The 21,120-nt window shown below is 43.7% G+C and overlaps 1 protein-coding gene across 2 annotated transcripts in view; it reads right to left on the reverse strand.

Annotated features, from left to right (window-relative positions):
• PLXNA4 (plexin A4) overlaps positions 1-19,978 on the reverse strand; it is a 1,025,959-nt gene extending 1,005,981 nt beyond the window's left edge. Inside the window, exon 1 of one of the 2 annotated variants that reach the window (XM_073559904.1) lies at positions 19,483-19,978. In XM_073559904.1, coding sequence (XP_073416005.1) covers positions 19,483-19,547 — 65 coding nt within the window. In that variant the 5' untranslated portion in view covers positions 19,548-19,978. The remainder of the gene's footprint in view (positions 1-19,482) is intronic. The other variant, XM_073559905.1, reaches the window with a different exon arrangement.
• Between the last annotated feature and the right edge of the window lie 1,142 nt (positions 19,979-21,120).

A 21,120-nucleotide genomic window follows, 5' to 3' on the forward strand; every position in this document is an offset into this window, starting at 1 on the left:
AGCAGTTCTAAGAATAAAACTGCAGTTATATTATAAATTCACAAGAAGAGCAATTGGGTGCCTAAGTATGACTCGTCCTAGAGCTGTTTAATCCACCATCAGTTACACATTACGTCACATGTGTCAATTAGATAACTTAATCTGAACATACTTATTAAATAAAGCCACCTGTTCATAGACGTCTTTGAATCGTCCTTTACTGTCATGTTGTTAGAAATTCAATTGAGTCAAAAAAACAACAGCAATATGTCTTACCCATATGAGTTGTAAGTCACCCTAGTTTTGTAGCTATATAGAAGTAGGGGATGTATCACTGAAAAATTATGAAGATTTTTTTATTTTAGAAATGACTAAATGGAATGTAGAAGATAATTCAGAAGAGATTTTAATTTTGGTTTTGACCAAACACTAATATTGGAATTAATTTATTAAAGATTCCCTTAAATAAGTGGAGATGTAGGTATATGGTACAACATGATATTGTTCTGACATGGGGATAGTGTAGACAAAATTAAAAGTGGGGCCCCAAATTGCTAACTTAGTGTCCTATTACCCAGCACCATTTAGTGTGCATTTACAGAAACCTATTTCAAATGTGCACCATTCGACTATATCGTTTGGCGCTTGTTTGCCAGCCTATTTATAAAGAGTGAAGAAGAATGGTGTGGACAGAACGACTGATAATACGATTGCGCTGCCCCTATACAATATCATGTTATTGGCAGTATATCTTCTGTTTACACTAGGTGATGTGTTGCCAAGAACAAAATTTTTTTTTTTCTGGCATAAACTATCCAATCACCCAATCACCCAATCACCCATTTTGCCAAAATGTTTCCACCTACGGGATCTCCTCTGTACTGACAGTATTTATGAATGTGGAACCACATGCATACACACACAAACACTCCATATTAAATGTGAGGGGAGCCAGGGCCGTAGTTGTGGCTGACAAAGATTGCTCAATCATGCTATGGCCTCACGCCACATGCACACAATGTCCCCTTTCTTTCCTTTTTCGGATCCATCCAGATCCTCTCTGATATGCTGAGGTTTGCTTCTTGTCAGAATCACACAAAGAAAGACAGAGTCTAGTTCCAACTTAACATAAACAACTTTACTTGGTTCCATTCTCAGTATGTCTGGATCAGTCACAGTTACATCACAGGGATCATCACAGAGCACATTCTTTGCCTGCCTTTCCTGTGCTTTCCCTCACTTTTTCCAGGATGCTCCAGGTTCGTACTGACTCGTCCGATACTGCAGCGTTCCTTCAGGTCAGCCTAACTATCTTCAGGCGTTCCCCTGTCCGTTTCACCCCAGACAAAAGGGCATCAGCCCATGTAGTCCCCTTCCCCTCTCTGACCACAACATTCTCTCCTTCATACTCACAAATCCTCGCCCACACCAGCACACTCCTACCTATCACACATTCAGAAATCTACAAGCCATTAACCCTCAGACACTTTCAGAATCCCTATAATCTTCCCTGTCCCTAATCTCCTCTTTTTCCTGTCCTGATCTGGCTGTTCACCACTACAACACTCTTAGAAGCACCTTTGACCAAGTAGCGCCCCTCACACTCAGAACCTCCAAACAGAGTAAAACAGCCCTGGCTCACATTGCAAACTCGATTTCTCCAGCGATGTCTAGGATTGTTGAACGCCGATGGAGAAAGACCTGCCCACCAGAAGACTTCATCCACTTCAAATTTATGTTAAGAACCTATAACTCTGCCTTTCACCTAGCCAAACAGACCTACTTCACCACCCTGATCTCCTCACTATCCAACAACCCCAAGAAACTTTCTGACACCTTTCACTCCCTCCTCAGGCCAAAAGCACAAGCCCCTATCACAGATATTTGTGCAGATGACCTGGCCTCCCACTTTATAGAGAAAATAGATAATATCCATCAGGAAATCCGCTCCCAATCACCAAGTGCTGTGACTCCCATCCCTCCCTGCATTTTCCCTGGCTCACTTTCCACATTTGATACCATCACAGAAGAAGTATCCAGATTCCTCTCTTCTTCTCGTCCGACTACATGCACTACCAACCCCATTCCCTCACATCTCCTCCAATCTCTCTCTCCAGTCGTCACAACTCACCTAACTACAATCTTTAATCTCTCCCTCTCCTCGAGCATTTTCCCATCCTCCTTCAAACCCTCTATCGTTACTCCATTACTAAAGAAACCTGCTCTCGACCCATCCTGCACAAACTACAGGCCAGTCTCCAATCTCCCCTTCATCGCCAAACTTTTGGAGCGCCTAGTCTACTCCCGCCTTACCCGTTACCTCTCCACTCACTCCCTCCTAGACCCTTCACAGTTCGGCTTCCGCCCCCTACATTCGACTGAAACTGCACTCAAAGTTACCAAAGACCTTCTGACAGCAAAATGTAATGGTGACCACTCTCTGCTCATTCTTCTCGACCTTTCTGCAGCTTTTGAAACTGTTGACCACTGTCTCCAACTCTCTATGCTTCAGTCACTAGGCATTAAAGACACCACTCTCTCCTGGTTCTCTTCCTATCTCTCTGACCACTCCTTCAGTGTTTTGTTCGCTGGCTCCTTGTCATCTCCTCTTCTTCTCGCTGTCGGGGTACCTCAGGGCTCAGTCCTTGGCGCCCTTCTCTTATCTCTCTACACGGCCCCAATTGGACAGACCATCAGCAGATTTGGCTTTCAGTACATCTTTATGCTGATGACACACAACTATACACGTCAGTCATCCCCCGACCTTACCCCTGTGGTACTACAGAACGCCAGTGACTTGTCTGTCCGCAGTCTCTAACATCATGTCTACTTTCTATTTGAAACTTAACCTCTCAAAAACTGAACTTCTTCTGCTTCTGCCATCTACTAACCTCCCTAAATCTGACATTTCCCTCTCCGTGGGTGGCACCATAATAACACCTGGCAGCAGGCGCGCTGTTTGACACCAATCTCTCCTTCACATCCCATATACAATCTCTTGCCCTCTCTTGCCGCTTACACCTAAAGAACATCTCCAGAATCCACCCTTTTCCCACCATGGAAACAACAAAAACACTGTCGCATTGATCCACTCCCGCCTGGACTACTGCAAAGCTCAATTAATTGGCCTCCCCATTACTCGACTTTCCCCTCTCCAGTCCATACTTAATGCAGCAGCCAGGGTCATTCATCTGGCTAATCGGTACTCAGACGCGTCCACTCTTCGCCAATCATTACACTGGCTGCCCATTCATTATAGGATCCAATTCAAAGTACTTGTTCTCACCCACAAAGCTCTCCACAGTGTGGCACCCCCCTACATCTCCTCCCTCATTTCTGTCTATCGGCCTAACCCACTGCTGCACTCTGCAAACGACTTTCGACTAACCTCTGCACTAATCCGCACCTCCCACCCCTACTACAAGACTTCTCCCGTGCTGCACCAATCCTCTGGGATGCTCTACCCCAATAAATTAGGACTATCCACAATTTGGAGTTTTAAGCGCTCCCTCAAAACGCATTTGTTCAGAGCAGCCTATCACGTTCACTAATCAAAGTCATTTTATGTGTAAGTGTGCGTGTGTAGCCCATTCACTATCTCAATCTATCCCACACTCCCTCAAGATGGCTGGACCATCATTGTAAATACATCATTGTAAATACACACCTGTACTTTGTATCTCCCCCACCTCATTGTAGATTGTAAGCTCTCACGAGCAGGGTCATCTTATTTTGCTTTAATTATTGTATTGTTAACGTTATTGACTTGTGTTTTGAAACTGTTAAACTGTAAAGCGCTGCGGAATATGTTGGTGCTATATAAGGATTATTATTATTATATAGTTAGCTGCCACATATTAGAGCTGCCCTGTGTTCTCTCACTGTTGTGACCTTCTGCCACCAGGCCCCAGATGACTGGGCTCATTTCTTAACATTACAGTGTCCATCTGCCCTGTCTGGGCTCCCAGGCCCTACTGACTAGAATTCAGGAAATCCTACATCTGACCCACAGTTGACCACTCCTAATTTAACTATTTGCTATCCTTTTACTATTTAGTCCTAATGTACCCCCTCTAGTGGGCTAGCTTGAGTACTGAACTCTCCTTATATACAATGAACACATAGCAGCATTAAGATACATAACCATATATACTGAGTAGAACATTTACATTTACCAACGTTCAAAAATGTGAGGTTTAAAACAGTCTTTGTAACACATACAAACCTAGGCTCCATGTTGCACATACACAATACTGTATGTTACACACACTCTCTATGTTACACACACACCATTCTCAATACAAAATTTATGTTACACACACTGCATGATACAAACACTGTATGTTATACACACTTTGTGCTGCACAAACTTACAATCCATGCTACACACAGAAAGTATTTTACTTATGCATTCTGTATGTTACACACATATACTGTATGATAGAAAACATGCTCCAAATTTTACATGTAGGCATGGAAACACTACATGTTATACACATACACACTCCATTATACACACAAACTGTATGTTAGAAATGCTACACACACACATACACACACAGTGTAGAGTACATAACAGACTCTCCTCTCTTCATTTCTTTCAGGCTCGCTCCTCCTCTTCAGTTCTTCCATAATCTGATAGGGTAAAGGATCTTTGATCTCTTCACCATGATGTCACCAAAGGTCAATCTTCACTTCTAACCTCAGAAACTGGACTGGCAATGCCTTGCATTATCAGAATAGTTTCTCATCTGTAACAACAGACAGTCACAGCCTGACGGACCCACCAACCCTGCAGCTGTATAGGTCCTCATGGAGGGTCCTTTTGGTGGTGGGGACTCTGTGCAATTGCCTAGTTTGTGCAGTTGCCTAGTTTTCCCCTACCTATCGCTAGACCTGCCTACATACTGTATATACACACTAGATTTTATCAAATAGGATCACTTTAATTGAAAATTATCCCTAATTGTAAATTAAATAACTGTGAATTTAAAATAATTTATAGTATTGAAATTCTGTGTGAAAACAACATGTAGATCCACCAAAGGTCAGGCATGGTATTATAATTAACAGTTTGGATAAAACATGGGGTTCTTTAAAAAAAAAAAGGGTTTGACGCAGGTCCAGATAATATAATGATGAAGAATAGACATTCTATAATCCCAACGATTATTTCAAAATGTCCCAACGACGAACATTTAAATAAAGCCACCTAATAAAGAGTTTTCCATGTTCTGATCCTGAATAAATTGGCTGAAAGGGACTGTTACCGTGTTGAATACACATCCATCCATTGTTTTGTAATGAGCCCATTAAAAGGAGCTCTCTGATTCCAGGCAGCACATAACACTGAGCTGCTCATTTTAAGATGTAAATTTGTTAGGAATGGCGGAACGCACTAAATAAAAATAAATAATAAAGTGCGTTCGCCGTTCGGGGTCCACCGTGCAGTAGGTGTTACTCCGCTGCTAGGTAATGACAGAGGAACAATATGGCGGTATGATGCACACGGGTTCAACTTCACCCGGAGTGTGCAGAGCGGGCTCTGTTCACACACAGAGGTGCCGATATGGCAGTATAATGCGCACGGGTTCAACTTCACCCGGAGTGCACAGAGTGGGCTCTGTTCACACACAGAGGTGCCGCAACATAAACATACAAAATGCTGAACCTGTTAGTGACACAGGCCTCAGGTAAATGAACACACGGTATCTGGTCACAGGAGCAGGACCCAAGACAGAGGAGCTGCGTCCCTCTAGACCTACCATGTGTGCGGCGTCGCTTCTGCGAGCACCAAGAAGGGCTGCAACTGCAGCGCGGAATAGGACACTGCCGCTCGACGACAAAGCCAGAAAGCAAGCGCAATGTCGGATGCTAGCGTAGCAGTGCGGTGTGCACAGTGGCTTAAGGCTTGCCACTGACTGGCACTGACTGCTAAACTAATTCCCTATCCACATGCGTAATATCAGAGGGAAGGGGTTTTATAATGAGTCAGTCACCAGAAACATACATCCGTCACCCTTCACACATAGCAAGTATAGTCTATACTAGCGCATGGCCGAACGGTCATGCGCGCTTTTTATAGCCGTGCGGGACATTCCAGACTTCCGAGATGGACCAATGAGATCTGGAGCAGGACCTGGGCACATGACTCCCGATCTCCAACGGGAGATTATCTCGTGAGCATGCCCAGTGGGAGCACAGAGGGACTTAGTCTCTGGAGCGGTCTGCTACAAAGTAATCTTCTCTGCAGTAGATAGACAGCAGGAGACCGCAGAATGTGAGGCTCTGGATTCCTGCAGAGCAGACGCAGAAACCTGACGCCTAACAAAATTATGATGATATTTACAATGGAAAAACTGTACAACTATCTAAATGTCAAATTGTTTAAAATGACCCAAAAGTTATTACTCATCAATGCCTGCCAAGAAGAGGATGGGTGAGCTGTTCACCTAAATAGTGACATGGTAGACAACATTATACACCAGGAAACGTCAACGTAGCTATAATATGCTTGGAAATCTCCCTGCGGGGTCATATGAGGTAGATGTCCTGAATTTAGGCTATCATTTACTGCAAGAGTTATATCTAACCACAAAGACAAATGGAAATCTGGATAGGAAAGGTAAAACTTTGAACACTGTATTTCTAAAAAATGTTCTGTTTTTCAGTAAATCCTTTTTTTTTAGTTTTGAAAGCTTAAAAGATTAGAAAGTTCTACAGTTCAACATAATGGATTGTGGCAGCCATGTTCCTAAGACTTTAAGATAAAGCCATTGACTTACATTTGGGACAAAACCAGTGTGAAAGGTACTGAAACCAAAGAACGGAAGAAATGACACACAAGATCCATCATGAAGGTGTTACAAGTGGTTACTGTGTGTCAGTGAGGTCTCACTGTGGTTTTAGTACAGGGTCCACAGTTTTAGTACTATATTTCATGTAAACAAAATAACCCCCTAGTGATCAACCAGGAAGAAAAAACATCAACCAGTTATTTCTTTATTAATCACTAAATACTGCACTGTAAAAATTGGTGAATTTTAAAAGACCTTCCAAAAATATAGTACTTCAATTCCTAAACTGGATTGATCTTTTTTCCTGGCTTGAAAAATCTAAGAAATGATCAGACTTATTTAGGTGATGAATGATAAGACATTGATGTATCATTGTCATAAAGTGATATTACTTTTCATAAGATATATCAAGCATTTGATGAATTGTTTCATCTTTTGCCACACATATCTCTCCTGTGGAACTAATGTACTAAAGCTTCATGATGTTAGATTTCCATCACAACTTTCTGAGCTGAACACTGAGTTTATATTCTGCTTATAGTCAGAAGCGTGAGAAATCATATCAGGGAATAGGTCTGCTTTACATTGGTAGGATTATCTGTGCACTGCTGCTGAATCGAAAGATGAGTCCCAAGGTATATCCCATCATTAAAATAAATGTGAATGTCTTTGGAAAAAGTAATTGCTTTGCAATATGGTCACCTTATCATGCCAATAACACAGAAGATCAAAGAACCAGATAAACTTTCTGTTATTCATCTATTCCCCGCCCTGTCGTCATCTCATGGGAGCCCAGTGTGACTATCTTACACAAGGATTTACATATAATATACATAGGTTTAGGGTCCCAACAAAGAGGTGTGCCTTGTCGCTGGCTGTTGGGCTCGCATGAATTGGCTAATTTATGTGCCAAGTATCCTTATTTTTTAACATATTTTCTATATCAATAATGCAGTTCCAATTTCATATAGGCAATGTGTACATATTATAGCCTTTCAGAGTGCAGACTTGGTTTGTTGGCTCTCTTAGCTTGCACCTGTTTACACTTGTCTTTTTATGTTTGGAAGTGGCGGTCATTTTTTTTTTATATTTATTTTACACAGGGCCAAATATAGCCTTTCCTGACAATGGTCCTAGTTTCAAATTTCACAATAAAAATGAAACCAAAGAAATGAGCCAGAACACAGGTTGGTATAAGTGTAGTAGTGTAGGTGCACATTCACACTGTGGCCATTTACAGACAGAAGCTAGACTAAAAATGAATGCAATGTGTAGTTGTGAATGTACATTTATTACCAATATTTGTTTCGTCTCATATTTTTGGTTTTGCATTTTTGTACTTAAAGGGGTTCCCCCTTTTTGCGCTTGGCATCTTGTCTATACACTTGCAAAATAGTCAAGTCTGGGTCGTGCTCTGCCGCCGTCTATTTTGAGATTTGCTGGCCCATAGTGAGGTGAACTACAAGAGTTAGGGACTGTCTCGATTGGGTGCACCTTGTCAAGGCGGGAAGGCTTCTACGCTCTTTTGATCAAAATAGTGTCAACTAAGTCCCTCATCTTATTTATATGTCCTATTACTTTTTATTTACTACAGGGTATTTGCTCAGTTTGTTTTTATTCTAGGTTCTGTCAAATCCGAAAATGTATGTATGAACTCTCTACAATAATGTTCTGATAAGTGCGGTTGTAATTGAATTACTTTCAACATCTGGGTAAGAGCCTTGCACCTCTACCTTTTACCAAATGTCTCAATTTTGGGACTTAGATGAATATCAGCATTCATTATCTTATTGCATTACTCTGAACCATATTTATCTATGTAGCTTCATATTAGCACTATCATTTTGTACATATGTAATAGAGCTGATTTTTCTCAATTCTGTTTCCTGATCTGGGATGTTTAAGACATTTTGGACAATGTCTCACGATAGAAATTCAATACCTTAATATGAGGCTAGCATAACCCTCAACGAGCTGTAAAACACACCGCAACCACCGGGTGGTCACATAGAGACACATATAGCTCGGACATCTGCCAACAGAGTTTGGCAACATTCATTTCTTTACAAAGCTTTTGGGATATATCCAGCCTAGAGGAAAAGTAAAGAAGGGCACCTGTGTAGGACACACATTCAGACCTCGACATGTGTGTGTAAAAACAAGCCTTTGTATTGAGGTTCCCATTTATTAGAGCAAATTATGTTGATTCTCAGCAGCACCCCACTTTATTCAGAACATTTAAAAGAAATGAACATTGTCAAGAGGCTGACCATGACTTTGGAAAGGGATTAGTGTCAATACTACAGGTTGATTTCAAAGATATGTGAAACCTTTAGTGTCTACTTTGTAGAACAAAAGGTAGCGGTTATAAATATCACTTAGTAATAAGTTATGCAAGTAGTACAATACATCATGTCACCTTATGGCGAACACTATTAATGACTTCAGTTACAAATTTGTCCTAGTCTATGCAAACTCTTAACAAACTGCCTCCAACTCCTTTATCTCAATAAACTGTCACTAGAAAACCGAACCTTCTCCTGATTATACACTGGATTACTTACACCCAAAGCTAATGTAAAACTCCACATTAGAATGCAATAAACATTTACAGGCAGACTTTCCATTATCCTGTTAAATGACCCTATGACCCATCACCCACACATACAAATGAAGCCAATTTTATTGCATCAGTTAATGCAATGAACACGAAACATCATGCGTTAACGTTCAACTTGTATCCATCACAGTGTTGACACACGAGGCAGAAAATGAAATTTAATTTTCCTCTAAGTGTATGCCGCACATGTGTAATGTATGTACATTGTTTAGCGGCCGCCGACTTTTACGCCACCTATTACATTTATCGATATATTATACATGCCTCATTACCATAACCAATAATGGTGAGTAAGGATGCTATTGCGTCCCTGGAGCCACTTGGAGGTATAGTATTGTAAAATTCAACTATCAGTAGTAGGAGATACTAAAAAAAAATGTGCTGAACATTCTAGAAAAACAATGACATATGCTATATCTAACAACTGAACGAGCTAGAACATGGAGGGATTGGTGTGGATTTGTTCTCCCTATCACTTCTTGCATATCTACAGTAGGTGAATCAAATGTGAATACTTGATGGTAATTCATAAAAGATCATAATACTAATAATTGTGGAATTTTCTCTGCAATATTGTGTAAAATTTACTTATACTCTATCCTATTCTTTTTTATTTTATTCAAATATTAAAGGGGTTGTCCTCCACTCGGGGAACCTCGTCTGAACACCTATGTTTCCGTTTCCCCCCTATAAAATAATAACACCTAAATTCACCTCCATTGCCAGCGTCATCCCGCTGGTGTTGACACTGACTCTCCCTGGAAGGGTAAACAGTAGCTGAGTATTGGTGTTATTATGTTACCAGGGGGGAAACGTAGGGTTTGAGAAGGGGTTTTCATGATTGAGTACAAGGGGTGCCGAATTCCTTAAGCAACCCATGCTACTTAGTGACTTTAGCACTTCTTTTAAGTGGTGTGCATCTCGGTTTGTCGCAGCAGAAATGCTACTCCATGGACTGGAGGTAGCATTTCTGCAGTGGCAGTTTTATTGAACTGGATGGGCAGGTGTGGCCAAGCACCAATCACGCTCATGAAAAAGTTGCAACATTTTTGCACAACTCCACTTTTCAAGACATTTACACCACTTTGAAAAGGTTTGATGAATTGGCCCCCATACAGCTGTATGAAATTGGCCTAAGTGTGTATGTAAGAAATCAGATCTGGAGTCCCGTCACAGAAGGAAATAATGTGAGTGATTACAATGTCTTTACAGCAGTGAGAAAAATGTTGACACGATGTAAGCAACAGGATATACCGCAGATGTAAAGAAACAAGAAAAACAGCAACCACACTCCTGATATAAGATGAGCAGTGTGGGAGGTTTACATATGGTTGGTAACTACATATATTTGGGAAAAAGCAATTCCCAAAAGCACTGACTATTTAGAAAACATCGTTGGCATAAGACAACATGGATATGGAGGAGCAGTAGTTGACGTCATACCACAAAGTAGTAATATAACTAGTCTGCACTAGTCTCCTCCCTGTGGACATTTTATTTAGGGAAGTCAGTCCATGGCACCATCCTGTACATTTTATACAGGCAATTTCAGAAAAAGAAAGCTGGTCGAATGTAAATGTATTTCATGAGCTGATGAACACAGACAGGTATTTATATATGTAGATTAGTAACATAGTAACATAGTTATTAAGGTTGAAGGGAGACTTTAAGGCCATCTAGTTCAACCCATATCCTATCCTAACTTGCCCTAACATGTTAATCCAGAGGAAGGCAAAAAAAACCCATGTGGCAAACAGTAAGCTTCACATTGGGGAAAAAAATTCCTTCCCGACTCCACATACGGCAATCAGACTAGCTCCCTGGATCAACGCAATATTAAGGAAACTAGTGTAAATACCCTGTAATATTATACTTTTCAAGAAAGGCATCCAGTCCCTTCTTAAATTTTCGTAGGGAATCACTCATTACAACATCATATGGCAGAGAGTTCCATAGTGTCACTCTTCTCACAGTAAAGAATCCGTGTCTGTGAGTATGCTTAAACCTTCTTTCCTCCAGACGTAGAGGATGCCCCCTTGTCCCCGTCACAGGTCTAAGAGTAAAAAGATCATTAGATAGGTCTTGGTATTGTCCCCGCATATATTTATACATTGTAATAAGATCACCCCTAAGCCTTCGATTCTCCAAACTAAAAAACCCCAAGTGTAATAACCTGTCTTGGCATTGCAGACCCCCTAGTTCCCTAAAATTGGTAAAACAATAAATTGGTTTGATAAGAAGAGGCCAAAAAATGTCTTCCGGTTGAGGTGCCACCTGCAGGTCATTGTGTCTTTCTGCAGGTTTATGAAAATGAATGTTTAAACTGTATTTTATGATAAAATCGTGAATGTGTGGTTTGTTTCGCTCTTTTCTTGCTGAAGGGAGCAAGTTTACCTTTAAAATGGTGTATCATGTGTGCGTGGGGCAAAGTAATCAGCGAAAAAGCAGTGCACGTTTACAAATGTGTTTGCATATGTGACTCAACTGCAGTGAAGTGTGCAATCCTCCAATGTGCCTGAAATAGGCTGGGCAAGCACTTGAGCAAGCTGGAAAGACCCCAAGGATTTGTTTGTGATGTCTGTAAGCAGCTTTGTGGTAGTGTGCTTTGGGGTAGTGTGCTGCCACCTGCAGGTAATTTGACCTTTGAAATGGTCTTTCATTTGTTTGTGTGGGAGGAGTATGAATGGAGCAGGTGTGCAATTCAATAGGCAGTACAAGTTTACAAATGTGTTTGCATATGTGCCTCACCTGCAGTGAAGTGTGCAATCCTCCAGTTTGGTTAAAATAGGCTGGGCAAGCAGTTTGGCAAGCTGGAAAGCCCCCAAGGCAAATGTTTGGATTTGTTTGTGATGTCTGTAAGCAGCTTTGTGGTAGTGTGCTTTGGGGTACTGTGGTGTCACCTGCAGGTCATTTTTCCTTACCGCAGGTTTATGAAAATGAATGTTTAAACTGTATTTTGTGATCAAATTGTGGATGTGTGGTTTGTTTGGCCATTTTCTTGCTGAAGGGGGCAAGTTTACCTTTCAAATGGTGTATCATTTGTGTGTGTGGGTGCAGGATGAACGGAGGTACAAAGTAATCACAGAAAAACAGTGTTTAGAAATAATAGAATAGATTTTTAGTAATGTATAATATGTATAATGACCATTTAGTCTGACGTATTCCTTATAGTACTCGTAAGTCTGGCAGTACAGGGAATGCATGTGTGGATCCCTGAATAAGTCAAGCCTGTCCTTCGAACAGAAGCCCAATTGTAAGACACAATACATGTTTGGAACTCAGGAAAGGAGGTTCCATCACCTACAGTGCCAAAAAAATGCTGAATTTTGTAAACATAAGAGGAAAACCAACAACTACATGGGTGGACACCACCGAAGGAATGATGAACAAGTGTGTGAGAAACCTGAAGACCATAACAGAGGACTAATACTTTTGACATGGTGTCAAGGAGTCAATATAGACACAATGGAATTTTATGAGGTTGGCTCTTTAATACCGAAGTCTACATACCCTACTAGGGATTCGTAAAGGGGACCTCAGCTCAGGAACCAGAGTGGAGTGCAGCTTCTATCCAATCTGGTTGCCTTTAATTGGCCACAGCTTCCCCAAATAATTTACTACTGTTTGTTAATAGGTTTCTGGAGCTGGGTACGCATGGGCCGGCTGCTGTTCTAAAGGGGTTTTCTTTATGACACAACCCCTTTAATGTTGGAAACAGTGTAAAAAGTAATAATGATTATTCTTTCTGTCAGTGTAGACAAATGTAACATAGAATACTGCGGCACGGGAACAACTGGCAGTGCCTAGATCACTCACATCTGGCATCTATTTCATGCCAACTGCCAGTGCCTTCAGCATGCAATGAAGATGGAGGAGTCGGAGTATGCAGCCTCTTACTTCAGCAGTAAGGCCCCCTACTATTATTCTCCGCAGAAATCTTCTCAATTTTAGTGAAGTTCATAATAATAATTATTACATCTGGCAAAGAATTGGCCAATCAGTTACTGAGGTCTGACTGGACTTTCCTTGTAAAAGCCACGTGCCAGATCCACTGCAATGTCAGAGGCCGTAGGTAGCTGCTTCATAATAGGTGCGATATATCTGAGTATTTTACTGCAGTGACTGGGGCCGTTTTCTCTAACAGCGTGCTGGAGAGACAGAGTCTGTGCTAAACTGCGGCTGCTGGCGGAGCACAATGTAGCCTAAGAGAAAACCCATCACCTGCGCTGTGCTGCTGAGACAACACGGCTGGATCTGGCTCTGCAGTGTCTGCACACACGCTACCTTCCCATACACGAGTGTGTGCTATCCCAGCACATGGCGGTGTTACATCAGCGATGCAGCCTTCCCAAAACAATGGGTTCAAGCAGTGCAGAAGCCATAAAACAATCCACAAAAAACAAAGAAGTATAGATATATGTTCTATATATAGCAAAGTTTTAGAGGAGATGATGATACATTTTGCTTATTTACCCAATAGTTGTTTTCTTGTTTAGATAGTAAAAATGTTATAAAAAAAGGTCTGTGAGAGTCTGTGTGTGTCTGTGAGAGTGTATCTGTCCGTGTGTTTGTCTGTGTATGTTTGCATGCCTGTGTGTATGTTTTGTGTGTGTCTGTATGTCTGTGCATGTTTCTATGTCTGTGTGTGTATGTTTCTATGTCAGTATGTATGTTTTGTGTTTGTATGCCTGTATGTATGAGTGTATCTGTCTGTACGTGTGTATGTTTGTATGTATGTATGTCTGTGTATGTTTCTATGTGTGTGTATGTCTTGGTCTGTTTGTATGTCTGTATGTATGTTTTGTGTGTGTGTCTGTATGTCTGTGTTTGTTTCTGTCAGTGTGCGTATGTTTGTATTCCTGTGTGTATGAGTGTACCTGTCTGTACATGTGTGTATGTTTGTATGTATGTATGTCTGTGTGTGTAGGTTTCTATGTCTGTGTGTGTATGTCTGTGTCTGTTTGTATGTCTGTATGTATGTTTTGTGTGTGTGTCTGTATGTCTGTGTTTGTTTCTGTCAGTGTGCGTATGTTTGCATGCCTGTGTATATGAGTGTATTTGTCTGTGTATGTTTTCATCTCTGTGTGTAATATTATATATATATACTGTACATTACAGATACTGAGCAGTAATGAAATACAGTAAAACTATTACATATCTAATATCTTATTGATGACAGTATTACAGAAGCACTGGGATATTATCCTAAATCATGCGGCCCCAATGACACATGGCGCAGAGATTACTTGGCATCAGCTTTATATATGGTAGCGGCTATCTCTTTCAGGAAAGCCCACTAATCACGCATGCTGTAAATTGTGAGGCTAGGGGGTTTGCTGATGCCTGTCCGAGAGTACAAATGTAATGAATAGTAAGAGTCCTCTATTAGCAGGGCTCTTACTGACAAACAGGCACATCTGTACCTCTTAAACATCTACATTACATCTCTCAAATAATTTATTTCAGGTGCAGCTTTAATGCTAAGAGGCGGCTTTGAGGGGAGACGGCAGGAGCGCACTGCAGAGACCCGGAACCGTCTTAAAAACCTTCATCTACATGACGCTTTAGTGTAAACTGAACTAATCTGTGAAGAGGATGTACTCTCAGCACAGCGGCCATGCTTATCTATAAAACATCAGCTGAGTGGGATAGCTAAAGACTGCTCTGCACAGGGAGAGGTGGGCGATGCCAACGTCTCACAAATATCCAGGTGCCATCCGATGGTCCTGGCAGTGGGGCGCACAGACCTATGGTCAGCATGTAATGGCACAGGTCTATAATGTGGAGAAAGAGCGGAGCCGCATACTGCACATTCAATCATAATTGCCTTTCAGAGGCGTAATCTGCGACAACATCAGCATAAAGCAGACTGTAGCATGCCATAAATATACAGCCCGGCCATACATCACTCTCCACACTCCAGTACGGGGGATGTAATGAAGCTGTGGGCAGGAAATCTGTCTTCAGCACCGGAGCAGCACAGGGGGGTTGGCTACCAGTCACAGATCTATAATGTGATGTTGGATAAGCATCGCTCTGTGCCAGGCCCTATTCTGGGGGTCGCTGCAGTAATCCCAAATACAGGGACCCGCAGCTTTACTCTGGGGTTGTGGAAGGCACCGAAGACCATGCAGCAGCCAGTGTAAAACTGGTGGGGAAGCAGCTTCCTGCTACACGTATAGCCCAATCTGTGTACATAAGCCGCTCTCCGGAGGAGATCAGTACCAGAGGCTTCTACACAGCTGTCATTCTGGAAGGCGTACTCTCTACTGGGAGATTGGAGTATACAGCAGGCAGGATGGAGGGAGAGCTAGACAGCGTGATGGAGAGATAGACAGATAGATAGATAGATAGATAGACATGGGAGAGATAGATAGATAGATAGATAGATAGATATGGGATAGATAGATAGATAGATAGATAGATAGACAGATAGATAGATATGGGATAGATAGATAGACAGACAGATATATAGATAGATAGATATGGGATAGATAGATAGATATGGGAGAGATAGATAGATAGATATGGGATAGATAGATAGATAGATAGATAGATAGATAGATAGATAGATAGATAGATAGATAGATAGATATGGGATAGATAGATATGGGATAGATAGATAGATAGATAGATAGATAGATAGATAGATATGAGATAGATAGATATGGGATAGATAGATAGATAGATATGGGATAGATAGATATGGGATAGATAGATAGATAGATAGATAGATATGGGATAGATAGATAGATAGATAGATAGATAGATAGATAGATAGATAGATAGATAGATAGAAACAGACAGCAGCACAAACTTGAGCAGATTGTGGGTGCAATACTTCCTGAGTAATGCAGTTGTCCAATGCAAAATATAAGTGGAAAAAAATCAGGCAGCACTCCAGTTCAAGGAAAAGACCATGCTGGGAGGTCGAAATGTTGCACCACTTGGTGCTGGCTTGAAGTCCACAATTTTTTCCTTGAACTGGAGTGCTGCCTGATTTTTTTCCATTTAGATAGATAGATAAAAATCAAAAAAAGATAGAAGCAGCACACCATATTGGAGTAGGAAAAAGTGCTTTTTAATATCCCACGTGGCGACGTTTCAGTCCTAAGTGCAGACTTTTCTCAAGAAGTTAGGACCAAAACATCGCCACATGGGCTATTAAAAAGCCCTTTTTCCTATTCCAATATGGTGTGCTGCTTCTATCTTTTTTGATTTTCAATTCAATTCAATTTTCATTTTTATTCATAAGAACTGGTACATACCTGTGAGGCTTTGCACCCTAGCTTTAACTGTGCTGTTCTTCAATTTTTAAGATAGATAGATAGATACATATGGGATAGATAGATAGATAGATAGATAGATAGATAGATAGATAGATAGATAGATAGATAGATATGGAAGATATTTGGAAGTCACAGGAGGGGTCTTCCCTGTACCATTCATATGCCCTATGTGTACTAGGTGATGTACTTTACATATATTGCAGTATTCTGCCCTAAGGGGACATGGAAGCCAGAGATGCCCTCTGGGTTATAGGTGAATGCTATGTATTCCGGTGATAATACAAGTGTATGAATGTGTATCTTATAGCACTACTATGCTTGTTTCATTGAGGCACAGTGTGGCGGTATTAAGTGCCAGCTTTGCTAGCTCATATATAGTGGTGGTGCACATGCACTGGTATAATCCTCCAGGCAGCCAGAATATATAGAACTACTATAGACCAGAAGACAGAAGAGTGGATAGCCAGTGAAAGTGCTGTACCTACTGCTGAGGGCAGCCCCCTACCAATGTACCCCTGAGGTGAGGTGGGAACTGAGACCCCGTACACGCAGTCCGTCACTATGTGGGATAGCCAGTGAAAGGTGCTGTACCCTCTGCTGAGAGCAGCCCCCAACAATGTACCCATGAGATGGGTATTGAGACCCCGTACACGCAGTCCGTCCACTATGTGGGATAGCCAGGGAGTGCTCCTCTGTGTAACGTTCCATCTCGTTGCGGTGTGATTGCTTGGCACTGATGCAGACCCTGCAGTGGGGTGTGGGCATTTCATCTGAAGGGACAGTATTAGCTGGTACCTCTCTGCCGCCTGTTCACACACCATGCAGCTGCTATGGAGCCTGTGAGATGGAGGGGCTCAGTGCCAAGCTCCCATCCCCAGAGGAGCGCACCTCCATGGCCCTGCACTCACACGATCTCCCCTTGTCCAGACTAGCAGCCATTCACTCCCCACTCCCCTTGGACAAGGAGCTGGTCTAAGCATTATATCTCCTCCCGCTGGAGAACAAGCAGCATTAACCTTTTCCTGCTCTTCTAAAAACCGCTAGGCAACAAGCACTGCCTGCATTCCCATTTCTTCCCTGCTATAAACCTCTAGAAAAGGAGCATTCCTTAACCTGGGCAACCTGCAGTGCATGGACCCAGTCCTTAACCCTGTCACTCCCCTGGGCAACCTGCAGTGCATGGACCCAGTCCTTAACCCTGTCACTCCCCTGGGCAACCTGCAGTGCATGGACCCAGTCCTTAACCCTGTCACTCCCCTGGGCAACCTGCAGTGCATGGACCCAGTCCTTAACCCTGTCACTCCCCTGGGCAACCTGCAGTGCATGGATGCAGTCCTTAACCCTTTCACTCCCCTGGGCTTCCTTCAGTGCATGGATCCAGTCCTTAACCCTGTCACTCCCCTGGGCAACCTGCAGTGCATGGATCCAGTCCTTAACCCTTTCACTCCCCTGGGCTTCCTGCAGTGCATGGATCCAATCCTTAGCCCTGTCACTCCCCTGGGCAACCTGCAGTGCATGGACCAAGTCCTTAACCCTGTCACTCCCCTGGGCAACCTGCAGTGCATGGACCAAGTCCTTAACCCTTTCACTCCCCTGGGCTTCCTGCAGTGCATGGATCCAATCCTTAACCCTGTCACTTCCCTGGGCAACATACAGTGCATGGATCCAGTCCTTAATCCTTTCACTGCACTGGGCACCCTGTAGTACACGTGTTCAGTCCTTAACCCTTTCACTTCCCTGGGCAAACGGCAGTACATGTGTTCAATCCTTAACCCTTTCAGTCTCTGGACAATGAGCATTCCTTTCCTTTTCCTACCATAAACCCTAGGCAATGAGTGGCATTAACCCTTTTCTCTTCCTACCCTAGGTTGCGAGCATTGCCTCTGTTATCCAAACTGGGCTTTTAACCCCTACTGTGTCTGTCCCTCTGCTACTGTATAGAAACCCTTTCCTTGCATTAGTATTCCTCTATTTCCTTTTCCTATATGGACATATATATAGTTGAACAAGTGTGTGTGTGTATATATATATATATATATATATATAATCAGTTGGACACCAGCCTATATAGCCCAACTCCCTATCCACCCAAGTTATCCCGTTGTAGCCCGATCATTCACTTCCACGCTATACCCCCTATATCATTGGTTCCCCTTATCATATGGGGACAGTTAGCATTTCCAGGTGGGAGAATTCTCAGGCCATGTGTATGTTGTGTGGGGGTAAAAGGTAATATAATAGCTGAAGAATATGTTAGAACTGTGAATAATATTAGTGTAGTGATGTCATATTGATGGTGATTATATGTATACAGTAATTAGTATAATTAAGAAACTTGTGTAATTTTAATGGGCGCGGGGTTAGGAAGTGTCGTGATTGCCGCACACCACATAGTGTAAGGGTAAGGAATGCAAGATGAGGGGGTCAGGGTTACCCTTTGGGACCCCTCTATTTCGGTGTATCTTGCTCTGATTATTTTAGTTACAATATTTCTGTGCGGAGTAATGGGAGTCTCACCACGGGGCCCGTGATTTCTGCTCTCACACAGGCATGGGCACATATGTGGTGGTGGGTTACAGTAGCGCACTATGCCAGCCTTCTCAGATCTCCTGTAATACCGCAATACCCAGGACAGCGAATCCACTGCCATCACAAGGAGCCAGGGCAGAGGAGGAGGAGAGCAGCCAGGTGCACGGAGTCGCCAGGGCAACGCGCAGGTGCATCTGCCCCCTGGCACAGCGAGTCCCTGCACAGACCGTGCCGCTGCCCACTGCTGTGCCCCTCAGTCCCTCCTTACCTGGGAGATGAGCTTGTGCTTTCAGTGCAGCCGCATTGACACTGCAATGGTCCCTTCCCCAACATCACAATCCACTGATATTCCAAGGAATCGCTCCAGATCTGCAGCTCTCCCGGTGCCCAGCAGGCAGGTAGACCCTCCGCCGCAGCCTATGGAGTGGCGCACGGATGGAGGACGGAGAGCTCGCTGCTCTCAGTGTGGGGGGAGAGATAGATCCAGTCAGTGAGCCCCCCAGTGCAGGTGGAGCGGTCCCTCTCCTCGTTACAGCAGGTGCTGGCTCCTGCCACCTACCATGACAGCCCCATCCTTTCCCCGGACGGTCCTCCCTGGCCGGCTTCTCCTACATGCACATGAAAGTTTGCCCGCTGTCTGTGTGAGTGCAGCCTGGAAGGATGGATGTGCTCAGAGCACAGAGACACTAGCAATGCCTACAACTTCCAGCCGCCTGGCTTGTGCTAGAGTCCTCCCTCCTCCTTACTCACCAGTGACATCTAGGATCTGCAGTCTGATTGGGCTAATTGTACATTTTTATTGCCAGCACAGCGCCAGCATCTCAGAAAGGAGACACATATGCTTGCCTTTATTCTCTGCTATGCAGAAGAGCTGGGAGAGCTGGACATATTTACTGGCATTGTTCCTGCATATCATACTCCATGGCTGGGTCACATAGTGATATCACCTGAGCTAGGATGGCCAAAGGCTGGCAAGACATGGGCAAGGAGTCAGTGAGCAAGAGGCAAGGGGTCATTGAGCTGGCGAGACGGGCACGGGGTCAGTGAGCTGGCAAGACATGGGCAAGGGGTCAGTGAGCAAGGGGCAAGGGGTCATTGAGCTGGCGAGACACGGGCAAGCGGTCAGTGAGCAAGGGGCAAGGGGTCATTGAGCTGGCGAGACACGGGCAAGCGGTCAGTGAGCAAGGGGCAAGGGGTCATTGAGCTGGCGAGACACGGGCAAGGGTCAGTGAGATGGCAAGACATGGGCAAGGGGTCAATGAGCTGGCAAGAACATGGGGAAGAGGTCAGTGAGCTGGCAAGACATGGGCAAGGGATCAGAGAGCTGGCAAGACATGGGCAAGGGGTCAATGAGCTGGCAAGACATGGGCAAGGGGTCAGTGACCTGGCAAGACATGGGCAAGGGGTCAGTGACCTGGCAAGACATGGGCAAGGGATCAGAGAGCTGGCAAGACATGGGCAAGCGGTCAGTGAGCAAGGGGCAAGGGGTCATTGAGCTGGCGAGACACGGGCAAGCGGTCAGTGAGCAAGGGGCAAGGGGTCATTGAGCTGGCGAGACACGGGCAAGCGGTCAGTGAGCAAAGGGCAAGGGGTCAGTGAGCAAGAGGCAAGGGGTCATTGAGCTGGCGAGACACAGGCAAGCGGTCAGTGAGCAAGGGGCAAGGGGTCATTGAGCTGGCGAGACACGGGCAAGCGGTCAGTGAGCAAGGGGCAAGGGGTCATTGAGCTGGCGAGACACGGGCAAGCGGTCAGTGAGCAAAGGGCAAGGGGTCAGTGAGCAAGAGGCAAGGGGTCATTGAGCTGGCAAGACGGGCACGGGGTCAGTGAGCTGGCAAGACATGGGCAAGGGGTCAGTGAGCAAGGGGCAAGGGGTCATTGAGCTGGCGAGACATGGGCAAGGGTCATT

The sequence above is a fragment of the Dendrobates tinctorius genome, unplaced genomic scaffold (assembly GCF_039654945.1).
Source record: "Dendrobates tinctorius isolate UK_male_01 unplaced genomic scaffold, ASM3965494v1 ptg000281l, whole genome shotgun sequence".
NCBI classification, from domain to species: domain Eukaryota; kingdom Metazoa; phylum Chordata; class Amphibia; order Anura; family Dendrobatidae; genus Dendrobates; species Dendrobates tinctorius.